The sequence below is a fragment of the Sparus aurata genome, chromosome 20, assembly GCF_900880675.1.
Source record: "Sparus aurata chromosome 20, fSpaAur1.1, whole genome shotgun sequence".
In the NCBI taxonomy this organism is placed as follows: Eukaryota; Metazoa; Chordata; class Actinopteri; order Spariformes; family Sparidae; genus Sparus; species Sparus aurata.
Genome location: NC_044206.1, coordinates 10,220,846 through 10,233,715, shown reverse-complemented (window position 1 = coordinate 10,233,715; position 12,870 = coordinate 10,220,846). Strand labels below are relative to the sequence as shown.

Sequence of the window (12,870 nt, the reverse complement as noted above, 5' to 3'; positions counted from 1 at the left end):
AAAATCAGTTATTAAAGCCTTCCGATGTATCAAAATGATCAAACTGATGGAAAACTAGAAGAAGTGGTTGCTGTTGCGCTGCTGACTGATATGAAAGCCCCTCGTCCTTATCTGCATGTATCTCTGACTCTGATGGTGTTGGTATTTTTATGAGCTCCACATGATTGACTGAGAGGAGTCTTGGGAATATAAACAATCGCAGGAAGGTGGGGCATCAGAGGACAAAAAAAAAACGGGGATGTGCGTATGTCCTATCACCCCAAAGAATGTCTTATATACATGACCACGTGCACAACCACATCAGAGCACCTGGTCGTAGGCTGTGGTCCATCAGTGGAACATCTCGGTCGAGGTAGAAAGTGTTTCTTTTTTATTGCAAGTCAACATGTCAGGGGCAGAAACCAAGACAGAGGTCTTCACAGTGACAGATGTGGGAGAGCCGGTGGCAGAGAAAGACACCAGGACGAACAGGAAGAGGAGCATCTTTGAGCGGTATGTGCAGCCCTGCCTGGCTGAGCTGTTCGGGACTGGCTTGTTCGTGTTTGTGGGCTGTGCGTCTGTCGTCGGGAACACGGGAACAGCTGGTATCATCCAGCCCGCCTTGGCACATGGACTGGCACTGGGAGTGATGATCCAGATCTTTGGGCAAATCAGGTAAGACGTGTTTTGAATGTTTGATATTGTATGTCTGTAGGCGGAATAAGCTGATTTGTATGTTTTTTTAAGTATTAGTAAGGTCATGTCTATAATCTAAAGTGGATTTGGCAAGCTTTATTAAAGGGGCACTATGAAGTTTTGGAGACAAAATTCAAAGACAGAATTGTAATATTAACAATATGAATGAGGAAATAATTACATTTGTTTCCCATGACTGAACAAACAAGCTTTTCTCAGAGGAAAATAAGGTCCCCAGAACACTGTTTGAAGCCAGAAAAAGTTGGCAGGGTCCGCCACATATAAACAAAATTAAACAGTATGAATTTGTCCTTTAAGGTCAGATTGTTTATTCAGTTCATTCAGTCAAAAGAACAATGAGAGTTTATTGAGTTTGTTACGCCATAAGAGGCTTAAAAAGTCTTCCCCAAAACAACATAGCGCACCTTTAACAGAATTAATTTTCTACCTGACTTACTCTATTTGATGCAGCAAAGTTTGTGCAAATACAAATAACTGTTATCGGAAAATCTGTTTATCCCATGCAGGATGGATATGTGTTGTCACTATCTGTTCATAACCTCATTTCAAAGATGTTCAGAGACTAAAGTTCAATGTGTTTACTGCAGCGGGGGCCACTTCAACCCCGCGGTGTCGCTGTGTGCCTATCTGTGCGGAGGGATGGAGCTTCTTCTGCTCGGGCCCTACGTCGTGGCTCAGATGTTGGGAGGGATGGTTGGAGCCGGTCTGAGCATGGTGAGCAAAACTGTGGAGGCCCACTTATGCCAAGAAAATTAAAAGGAAAATTACAAAGTTATTCACAATAAAAATCAAAAAAATACATTGGTAAGTCAAAATGTACCTTCAAACTTTTAACATACTATATCGTAATGATGAGGTCATAAGTCATTTTAAATTCAATCCAAATGTTAACTTATTATTTCATAAGTTTGACTCACTTAAATAAAGAAATGACGGGGTTCACTTACTTATTATTCAACAACACAGAGTTGTGCAACAAAACTATACAAATGGATTAAATAACAAACCTCAAAAATAGATTATCATTATGGTGGAGGATGAGTTCAGGAGTCTCACAGCTTGACAAAAGAAGCTGCTCGGTAGTCTGGCAGTAAAGAAGTGGACACACCTTGGCTTGGTATCTCAAAATCTTGATTTAACAATTACAAAATTTGACCCGTAGTCCTGTAATTTTCACTAGAGAATGTTTATCATGCCTCATAAATTCGACATAGTAAGGTCAAATATTGGATGATAAATCAATATTGTTACACACTGTCTCATAATGTTGACTTAGCAACTTAACATTGGAAGATAAATTGAGGAGTCTCAGGAAAGAAGCTGCGCTGTAATCTGCTGGTACGGCAGTGGATACTTCTGTATCGCTTGCTAGACGTTAGCACGGTCAACAATCCTGACTTAGGAATTCAAAATGTTGATGCATTATTCAGTAATATTGACTCAAAATGTTCCTTATCTCATAACTTTGACACAGTGCGTTCAAATTTGGATTTATTTTCTCATTATCCTTAAAAACTAGTATCTTTAGTAGCCTTTAATCCTGATAAAAACGTGTTTTGTTGAGTCGAAAAACAATGACGGATGAAAACAAATAACTCCACATTCCAGTCAGGGTCATTGTGCGCTGGATGATCTGTGTTCAATTTGCTCTGATTTCAGGGAGTGTTCCCCCTCAATGTGTCCGATGCTAGCCTCGGAGGCGCCTTCGACGTAACCAACAAAGATCTGGCAGCGGCCACCCTGGCAGAGGTGATAATGACCGCCTTCCTAACCATGGTGGTGTGCATGGCGGCCATCAACGGCCAAACCCGCTCCCAACTGGCTCCTCTCTGCATCGGCCTCACTGTGACAGCCAACATATTTGCTGGGTAAGATCTCAGTAGGGAAGAAATTACAGACCCATGAGTGTTATTGTTTCATTTTCCATCACGAACGTGTAAAGCAGTGTTGAAATACTAATTCCTTTACTTCTTGGCCTAAGAAAAGTGGTCATATTTAAAGGTGCAGCATGTAAGAATTGACCACATGTGGAATTCATACTCAAAACAAATAAGGGGGAGCATATCAACAGAGTAACTGCTAGCTGCTGCTAACTGTAGGTGCCGTTTGCTAGTTAGCCCAGTTAGCTGCACAGCATGTGGTCCAGACTGTGAGCTTGGAGCACTGGGAAGGTGTTTAAACCACTAGCACAGGAGGTTTGGGCCAGGCTAGCTGGTTAGCATGCTAACTTTCAGCAACACAATACATAGATGTCATAATGTCAAAACTGTTATTTCTTCACATTCTGTCACTAATTAGTATATAATTACAATATATATATAAAAATATATAACACTATATATAATAAAAACAATAACACAATAATGATAACATAATAGTGTGAATATCGTTCTTCTGGAATTTATGATTCCTCTTTTGTACGCTTTTCTGCACACTTTTTAAATCTATTATACTTTTGGAAATATTCAGCTTTTTCTGCAAACATTTTCCCATTCATCCTTACGGGGAATTTTCAAATTTCGTTCTGCTACTTCTACTCATTCTACATACGTTCAGCTAGAGAAACCCTTCAGCTATCAAAATGTTTAGCTTTTTGAGCCTGTTCAGCCTATTACTTTTCAGCTTTTCAGCCTTTTCAGCTTTTGAAAATTCAGCTTTTTCTGCAAAAACTTGACCATTCATTCTTATAGTTTTACGCATTGCAGACAAGTATTTTCCAGTATATTCAGCAGTTTTTTCGAAATCACTTCCACCGTCAGCATTCACACTGTATTTTGAATGTTTTCAACAAGAATCTTACATTTTGCACCTTTAGATAGATATGATAAGCCTAAAGAAACTGGAACCAAAATCAAGAAATTCTGTATAATTTTCCCCCTAGACTGCAATTAAAAACATAACAAGGACATGGCCACAATGTCAACCACAGGCCTGACAACAATCATCTGCCACACAGTTATTATCAGTCATAAAATAGATACCATAGTTTAGTAATAGAATAGTATCATCACCTTGAAGGTCAGTTTAATGTTTAATATCTAGGGAGATTTTTGATATGACTTTTCAATGTCAAAGTAACAACATTTTAATCTCCTCGTTTCACTTAAAGGCGTTCTATGTAGTTTCGGCAAAGATTTGAATCAGAAGAGGAAGATCTTTATTGACAGATTTTTGTTGCTGTGCCTAAACAAACTAAATAAACAAACTTTTATTTGTTTTCCTGAATAAACTGAATAAACAACCTGACTTTAAAGGACAACACCAATTTCATGCAGAAAATAAGGTCCTATAGGACCCTGCCACAACAGTGTCCTAGGACCTTATTTTCCTCTAAGAACAGCTTGTTTAATCAGTTATAGAAAAGGTAAATGTTTCTCAGTCTGTCTTATTACCTCATTAAGATTGTAAATATTAAATTCTAAGTTTCAATTTCTCTTCCAAAACTACATATTGCCACTTTAATTTCATCCATGTTACACCCATTTTACACTAAGGCCCGCGGCCCACTATCACATCTCCTACTTTGTTATTTTGGGTGTGTTTGTTGTTAGAAAGGTTGCTGCTACTTTGAAAATGAGAAGCAGCCTGTTGAGCTGTGTCACTCTGGTCAGCCGCTGTGTGACAGTGTTGTTTGTACCGGCTGCTGTTTCAGAGGCCCTGTGTCTGGAGCCTGCATGAACCCTGCCCGAGCCTTCGGTCCTGCAGTGGTCAACAACCACTGGGACCATCACTGGGTATACTGGGTTGGACCTGTATGCGGTGCACTGTGCACCACCTCCCTCATCAGGTATGTATAGCTGAGAGCAAAGTTGAGATTCCATTACTTTTTACACATTTTTTTTTTTTTACACATTTTTTATATGATAAATTCTTTAGTTGGTTGGTTATGTAACACCCAATGTGTAAATGTTAAATTTGGTGCGGGATTGCAGTAGAAGCAATAATAACCTGATTGAGTTAAATCAAAACAGGGGGAGCAAGACAAGCACCTTTTCTGTAGCAGAATCTTGGTCAAATAAAGGTTGACCGAGGTTTTTCAATACAAGGAATTTGCCTTTAATTTTATTTTGTTTACAATTGGCAGTAAAACAATACATGCACCATATGGCTGTTTTGTGCAGGAATGTGAAATGTACTGACTGAGGGATGTACAAAAGATGAGAATGTTAAGTGTTAAGATTAGAGAGATGAAAAGTCTTCTTAGTTCACATTGAGCACTGAGGTCAGCTATCTTCTGATATACAGATGTAAACATAAGAGTCTGGTTTAAAGCTAAAATTTCCACTGCTAAACAGAATATTCTTAGAGAGTTATTCAGCAGTAACTGCAGTGACCTCCCTCCTCCCTTTTCCCTGGACTTCAGTCTAACCTTACACATGACCAAAAAGCTGTGCTCCTTTGGCTCCACCTGATGAGCTTTAATGATATTACAACCTGACCTGCTGCATGGCCTCTATGAGTTAAGACATTTGGCGTATTGGCACAAAATCCCCCAACCCCTCCTATGTGGCATCAAGACACCCTTACTTACAATTGCAGTCATTGTTAGTGGTTTTAAGGTTTATTTGTAGTTGTTTAACAACCATTTATTTGTCTCTTGGTGGTTGTTTAGTGTCTGTTTGCAATTGTTTTGCACCTTTTTCCTGTAATTGGAGTTGTTTGGAGTCTCTTTATAGTCATTTTGAGTGTCTTTGTAGTTGTTTTATGTCCCATTGATGGGTTTTTTGGTCTCTTTTGGGTTGCTTCGTGTCCTTGTGTGACTGCTTTGTGTCCAGGTGTGGTCACTGTTTGTCTCCTAGTAGCTGTTTTGATCTTTTTTGACAAAAAATATTTGTTTTGCATTTCTTTGTACCCATTTTACATCTTTGTGTTCACTATCACTCTTTTGCAGGCTCTTGTTCGGTGACCACAAAACCAGGGTTGTGTTCAAGTGAGCATCTAATTTATTAAAGACGAATAGAGAAAGAAGACATCCCGGCTGACTTGACGACAGCTTTTTGTATTTAAATGTTAAAAACAACAATTAGACATGTAAAATTTAAATTTGTCTGAAATGGTGTGCAAATGTGTTTGTCCTTGTACAAATCATAATCATTATCATGTAATCATTGACTAAATGACACGTTTTGTATTTCAAGATTCAATAAAGTGTATGATGATATGATAGGGAGCTGATAGCTACACTCTCCTCGGACTTTACTTGTTTGACGATGCTGCTGGCAGAGGTCCAGAGACATTTGGTAATAAATTCCATACATACAATTTTATACGAACGATCACACTTTCTGTTATCTATTCAACTGTTAGCTTGTCCTCACCATTCTGGTCAAAGTCCCGAATGGAAAACTATGCTTTTATAGCTTTATTACTTAAAAGACGGTGCAAGGACACGGCACTGCACTTTACCGTAAAGCTAGATTTGAATCATAAACTGGTAGCCTTCGAGATGTTTCTCAAAAGTGAACATATGCATCCTCAACGACGGATGATGAAGGTTGTGATAATGATGAATTCGGATCATCGGCGCTGTGCAGCCGCGCCAACCTATCCACCTGCTCTTGGCTGGTAAAACACTTGTAATCACACAGAAAGTGAATGTAACAGTATTTGTTTCATTAAAAATGTATGATAAAATGCTCTACACACTATTTGAATGTTAAAATATAAATAAAAGGTACACATTTGAATAAAGACGAGACAAAACACCATGTGTGTGGCCACTGGGAGCCTCCAGAGGGATGAGGACAGTTACTACAAAAGATAATCCTTTATATGGTGTCTGGTGGAGGAAATATTCAGATCCTTAACTTATATCAAAGTAGCATACCACGATATAAAAATATTCTGCTGTAAGTAAAAGGTATGATCTGAAAAAATGTAAAGTAACAAAAGTAAAAGTCATAAATACCCACTTAATTGTGTTTTATGATACATGTGTATTATTATTATTAGGTCATTACCGTATCAATGATGCAATAAAGTGTAACTGGCCTGCTACTGTCATAGTTGGTTGAGGTGGAGCTAGTTTGGGCAGTATGTGATCTGCAAAACTCACCAATAATTTCAAAATGTTTTTCATTGAACAAATGAAAAAAGAATAAAATATTTCAAAGTTTTTTTTATTTTTATTGTTTAACATTGTCGTCAACAGGAGTTTTTTTTCCCAGCTTGAAAGAGGAATGAAAGAGCCACGTTGCTGCGCTACAGTTTTGAATATGGAAACTTAATTTGAAACCACAGACTCAATTGTAGCCTCAAATAGCTTGATGAGAATGAATACATTTCCATGAACAACAAATACCCAAGTATAGTACAAGTACCTCAAACCATATTGATTATTTTCTTGTAAAGTGAAAGTCAACAACAAAGTTAAATACTACATAACAAGATAAAGCCCTGCACCCAATTAAAAGTACTCAGGTACTAGCGTCATTACAATGTACTTAGATTATCATTAGTAAGAAATACCCACTGTGCAGAATAAATGACATTTCTAGATTGTAGACCACACTGATGCAGCACGTATGAGTAGCATTGCCATGTGGTCAGTGGCTGGCCTACATTTAACACCTTTGTCCTCACCCACATTGTGTAACGCAGTGGTTACTATGGGTCCGCCCGTCCAAAAGGTCAAGAGATAAATCTGTGGGGTCATGAGTTGATTAATGGTAAAGTCACCAAGGTCAAACTCGTATTCAAGGTTTTTATTATGAAGTCTTTATCAGCTAAGTAAAATTTAACCGCAGCTGTTTATTACATAAATGTAATGTAGTAAAAAGTATGTCCCACTAGTATAGCGGTACAACAGAAGGATGAAGTAGCATGAAGTGGAAATATGCAGTTAAAATCATACTTAAAGCGGCTACAAAGATTATTATCTGTTGATTCTGGCGCCCCCTGTGGACAAAAGTGGTATGAGAACCACCTCCTTGATAAATGTCTCAATCTGGACAGTACAGACATTTGTTTCAAAAGCAAGTGACAGCAAGACGCAACATCTTTTTAACACTATTTTTCTTTTTCAAACACAACTGTATGTCGGGGTGCGTTGCAATGTAATGTATGTATCTACTGTGTTTCAGTGCCATACAATCAGACTAGAGAGTGACTTCTTTCCTCAGGCTGTTGCACCCCTTGACTTATCTTCAGCACTCCACCATAAAAAAATTGCTATAATCCAAAAAAGAATAACTACACTAAGTGTATAATATTAGCCAATATTCTTGCTGAGGGTGTCCTTTGCTTACCCTTGTATTGCTCTTAAGTACAGTATGGCAAAATGTACTTGATGAATATACATAGTATAAAATGTAAAAGTACAAAAGATAATCTCATAATAATTTGTACAACTTGATTGAGACACGCTTAGGTGCCGTGAACGTAGGGTGCACAGAGACAATAGCACATACTGAGTGGTATAGTCTATGGTCCAGGTCTGTCTTATCTATATAGGCTACTGTGCAACCAAGCAACGAAACCATGATGATCACTAAAGTACACTTCTTGATCCCTCCAGCTCTCGTGGCTGAGGTTAACCGTGATCAGCTCGTGTTTTGTTTTAAACTTGGTCAGCCCTTTTACAAAAGGTCCCTTTGAGTACTCCTGGATGACCTGGCCCGACTCCACCTGAGGACGGAGTTGGGCAGGTGTCAAAGGACTTGTTTAGGGGGAGGATTGTATTGATATATGCTTCACCTTTGATGTTTTATGACCTGTGGCGCAATCCAGGTTCAGTGTCCCAGCTGCTGGTGACGATTATAAATAACCACAACACCTCGCGGTGCACTTGACTTTGTCCACACACACCGGAGGAGCTGCGGAGCCGACGGAAGTCTCATCCAGGCAGAAAAATCAAACGGAGCCTCCATGGGAGTCGAGAAAATGGAACTGGAAGACACAGACTCTGCTCTGCTGGAGAGGGGCAGGAAGCCTCCTGTGTCCAGATCTCCCAACAAGTATGAGACCCTGATCCAGCCCTGCATGGCCGAGATAGTGGGGACCATGTTCTTCGTTTTCATCGGCTGTGTGTCCGTGATCGAGAACGTGCCGGCGGCTGGACGTCTGCAGCCAGCCCTGGTGCACGGACTGGCTGTGGCGGTGATGGTGGCGGTCATGGATAACATCAGGTAACCAGTTTGTGTATCATATGTTTGCCGTACAATAATCTGAATCATATCGTTTGAGTGCGTTTCGAGATCTCGGCTCTCCCCCTTCCTCTAGCGGCTCCCACTTTAACCCTCCCTTCACCATTGCCATCTACCTGTGCGGAGGCATCGAGCTGACGACGGTGGGACTCTACCTGGTGAGCCAGCTGATCGGAGGAGTGCTCGGAGCCGGGATGGCCAAGGTCAGGGTCAACGTTAACCGCACACTATTCTGTTTTAGACTCCATCACACACTTGCAACACAGCTGAACTGACAAACAACACAATAAATAAAACCTGAAAGAATACTCCTCACTGATACGTTCCAACAGTTGATGACCCCTGCAGATCGCTACCAGAACGCCACAGGAGCAGCATTTGACATCCTCAAGTCGGAGAGCCAACTGTCAGGGGCCATCTTTGGGGAGGTGGCCATGACCTGCTTGGTCACCATGGTGGTGCTGCTGGTGGCGGTCAACGGTAAGACGAAGACGCCGCTGGCCCCCTTCCTGGTGGGCTGCACTGTCATCATCAACATCCTGGCAGGGTGAGCTGAGAAAGGCTGATGGTCACGACGTTTAGTGTGTTTACACTGAGTTAAACATTGACACTGTCGCGGGGCTGCTGACACTTTCACTGCCATGGATACTCTGATAATAATAACTGAGTGTCTCCTTTCAAAGTAAAATAGAAGTTTCAAAATGAAGGTTCTCGGCATGACAACGCGACACCAGGCGAACTTTTGAACCCACAAACATAAAAGACAATAAAAGATGAAGTGATAAATGTTTTCTTTTTATTTATATTTTATTGCGGTTGTATTGATGGTGTAACTTCCTGAAGAAACATAGTTAATTGTCGAGTCTCATCCAAAGATCGTAAAATACTGACGTTTTGGGTCGGACGCCAACCAGGCCAAAGATATTTGGCGAACTATCTCTCTCCAGGAAGTTACCTTTCGTTGCTCTTTAACGATTACATAATACAATACATGATATATATATAAAATACTATTTGAAGATAGTATTAATTTAATGTATTTTTGGGGGGGCAAATTTAGTATTCAGAATATAGTTGTTTCCAGATTATTTAAAGATGTAGCTGGATTGAAGATAACCTGAGACTTTGATAATTTTTTTTTTTTTTTTTATATGAATAATAATGATAGTTTGATAATAATGAAACTTGCAGGGGCGATATATCAGGAACGTGTCTGAACCCTGCCAGAGCTTTCGGTCCGGCTTTGATGACCAACTACTGGACCTACCACTGGGTGTACTGGGTGGGACCAATAGGAGGAGGCCTGGTGGCCGCTGCTCTAGTCAGGTGAGCCAGACGGCATGTTGGGATGTCGCAACTGAATTAATAAATTGATTAAAAAAAAAAAAAAAAAAGTGCGATAACAGCGTGGTGTCACGGTGTCCCTCTTCTATTGCAGGCTCATTCTCGGCGATGACAAGTTACGTGTCATTATGAAATCCTAACAGCACCTGTTGCGACACTGAACCTGTGAACACTGTCTCTCTCCGATGATGCACTGTGCCTTTATTTTCCTCCATGTCAATTTTTTCATATGAATATTAAAAGACGAAAACACAAATGAATTGCTCTCCTCATTTATTCCCCCCGCCCATGACACGACACTGGTGCTTGTGCATGTGTGAGGGAGTGATGTCAGGAGAAGTCAAAGACACAACAGGGTCAGGCTCTGGACTGCATGCAGTTTATTCTTTCATTCTTTTCACCACGGTGATACATGGCGGCAGACCTCGTGACCGCGCTGCGAGCGGGCCTAGCGGTATTTCTCAGCGAGAGCCAGGGAGAGGGCGACCAGGAACTTATCCAAGGCGACGTGGGCCTCCGGGGTGAATTCTTTGGCGAACATGGTGGCGATGACCACGAGGATGCAGTGGGACAGGATCTGCGGATGACAGGAAATAATTGGATTAAGAATCAATAAATATGGTTGATTTTCTACAACTTGCATTGAAAAAGTCGGTTATTTCCACTATTCCATCATTAAACTCTGAGATGCCAGTGTAGTGCACAGCAGGCTCCAAGGGCAGCATCACAAAACCGGTGAATCGATTTTGGACAAAAAAAAACTAAGAAATTAATTACATTTTCAGAGCTGCGCCTTGTGCGGCGTGAATGCGTCGTTTGTGCGTTAACCGTGCGTAAAAGTACGCACGAGTCATATCGGTGAGATCCAGATCCTTGGCACATATCCTACACTGTATGGCCATATCATAATGTAGCTCTAGGTGATATCAGCTGACAACGACCTCCCCCCCAGTCTCACCTTGAAGTTGGCGGGGTCCACCCTCAGCTGGAAGGCGTGCTGCTCGCTGAGATCCAGTAGGCCGTTGGTCAGGTCGTCGATCTTGGACACACCCAGGGCGACTCCACCCATCACCCTCTTTCCGTGCGCCTTGACGGAGGCAGAGCCGGGACTCAGGTCCGGCCAGTGGGAGAAGTAGGTCTTGGTTTGGGGATAGACGCTGAGCATCCTGCGGAGGCGGAGACCAATGACACGTGGTTTACGACAATCTCTCTAATAGTGCGACTTTTCAGCTTTCATCTGCATTGAATGTCGTAGCAAAGGGAGCTCCAGTGGCGCAATCGGTCAGCGCGCGGTACTTATAAGACAGTAACCTGCAGAGTGATGCCGAGGTTGTGAGTTCGAGCCTCACCTGGAGCACGACTTCTCCTTTGGTGGTCGTCGTCGTTGGGAATGGCGATACTTTAAAAAGCCATACAACTTTGTCTCTATAACTCTCTCTGATCATCTGTATACATTTCTGCATCGATTAAAAAAACATTCTGATGAGCTACTTTGCAAAATCAATAAATGCAACCACTAACTGATTACTTCTCAGCTCTTAAATTAGTCCACAGCTATTTATGACAATGAACTAATCGGTTTGACTTTTTCTTTTTTTTATCTATTTATTTTTCTATTTCTTTCTTTTTTTAAGAAAAACGACATACAAATATTCTCTAATTGCAGCTTTTGGAATGTGAACATAGTTTCTGGTTTCTTGAAGAATTCATCTTTGACTTTAGGAAACAGTGATCGAGATTTTTTTTTCAACCATTTTAAAGACAAAACGAATCACTTAATCGAGATAATGAGTGATAAATTAAACAGAATTTCTTATTTAGATTTAGAAGAGATTCGTTGTCAGTCTTGAACTTTTAGACAGGTTTACCTCTCGTGTGTTTGTTTTTTTTTATTCAAGGGGCGCTACGTAGTTTTGGAGAAGAAATTCAAACTCTGAATTTCAATATTTACAATATTAATGAGGTAATAAAACAAACTCACAAATATTTGTATCCATGGCTGAATAAACAAGCTGCTCTCAGAGGAAATTAAGGTCCCCAGAACACTGTTTGAAGCCAGAAAGTTGGCAGGATCCGCCACGTAGAAACAAAGTAAAACCTTTTTTAAATTTGTTTTATTTCTACTCATGAAAACGAAGAGAGTTTGTTTTGCCATGAAAAAAAAGAAAATAGTCAATGCAGATATTTTTCTTTTGATTCAAATTTCGTATCCAACACTGCACGGTGCTCCTGTACAGTCGGATTGGTTGCATTCCTTTTGTTGCTCTAGAAACTAAACTTTTAACTAACATTGATGCGAGAAAATCACGTCATGTCAGCGTAATCTATCCTCAATTAAACAAACAGCCAAACGGTTGTAACCTAAATGAATAAATGAAGTAAAAGCACGCCATAATCTGCTCACCTGCTGAGAGCCTCAGCCCCGATAGCATCGGCCGACTTGGAGATTTTGGCCCACAGGGCCTTGACGACGTCCTTGTCTTTGGCAGTCAAACTCATGTTGGTTTCTCTCTTTGCACCTGGATCGGATGGTTGATTTTAGGCCGGACCTCTGCTTAAATTCAGTTGGCTGGAGAGTCACACCCACGGCCAGGGGGAGGCCAAGCCAACTGGACTGACGCAGGTCAGGTGGCCTGATGCCAGCCTGAGGGGCGCTATCAGCTGCTGCCATCGGGGGCTTCGGTTG

At 40.9% G+C, this 12,870-nt stretch overlaps 3 protein-coding genes and 1 non-coding gene across 4 annotated transcripts; 3 read left to right on the top strand and 1 right to left on the bottom strand.

Annotated features, from left to right (window-relative positions):
• Positions 1-258: 258 nt before the first annotated feature.
• On the top strand, positions 259-6,734 carry aqp8a.1 (aquaporin 8a, tandem duplicate 1). Its single transcript, XM_030399584.1, has 5 exons — positions 259-654; positions 1,284-1,410; positions 2,356-2,564; positions 4,349-4,483; positions 5,588-6,734. Exons 1-5 carry the CDS (start codon positions 386-388, stop codon positions 5,628-5,630), a joined length of 783 nt encoding a protein of 260 aa, XP_030255444.1. The 5' UTR covers positions 259-385; the 3' UTR covers positions 5,631-6,734.
• Positions 6,735-8,478: 1,744 nt separating this feature from the next.
• Positions 8,479-10,444, top strand: aqp8a.2 (aquaporin 8a, tandem duplicate 2). Its single transcript, XM_030399323.1, has 5 exons — positions 8,479-8,822; positions 8,917-9,043; positions 9,173-9,387; positions 10,032-10,166; positions 10,279-10,444. The coding sequence occupies exons 1-5, from the start codon at positions 8,563-8,565 to the stop codon at positions 10,322-10,324; spliced, it is 783 nt and encodes a 260-aa protein (XP_030255183.1). The 5' UTR covers positions 8,479-8,562; the 3' UTR covers positions 10,325-10,444.
• A 97-nt stretch (positions 10,445-10,541) lies between these two features.
• On the bottom strand, positions 10,542-12,725 carry hbae5 (hemoglobin, alpha embryonic 5). The gene is made up of 3 exons (XM_030399324.1): positions 12,589-12,725; positions 11,143-11,350; positions 10,542-10,761 (listed from the first exon to the last, which is right to left on the bottom strand). The coding sequence occupies exons 1-3, from the start codon at positions 12,681-12,683 to the stop codon at positions 10,633-10,635; spliced, it is 432 nt and encodes a 143-aa protein (XP_030255184.1). The 5' UTR covers positions 12,684-12,725; the 3' UTR covers positions 10,542-10,632.
• Positions 11,448-11,541, top strand: trnai-uau (transfer RNA isoleucine (anticodon UAU)). Its single transcript has 2 exons — positions 11,448-11,485; positions 11,506-11,541. It is a non-coding gene; the product is annotated as a tRNA-Ile (tRNA).
• Positions 12,726-12,870: the final 145 nt, after the last annotated feature.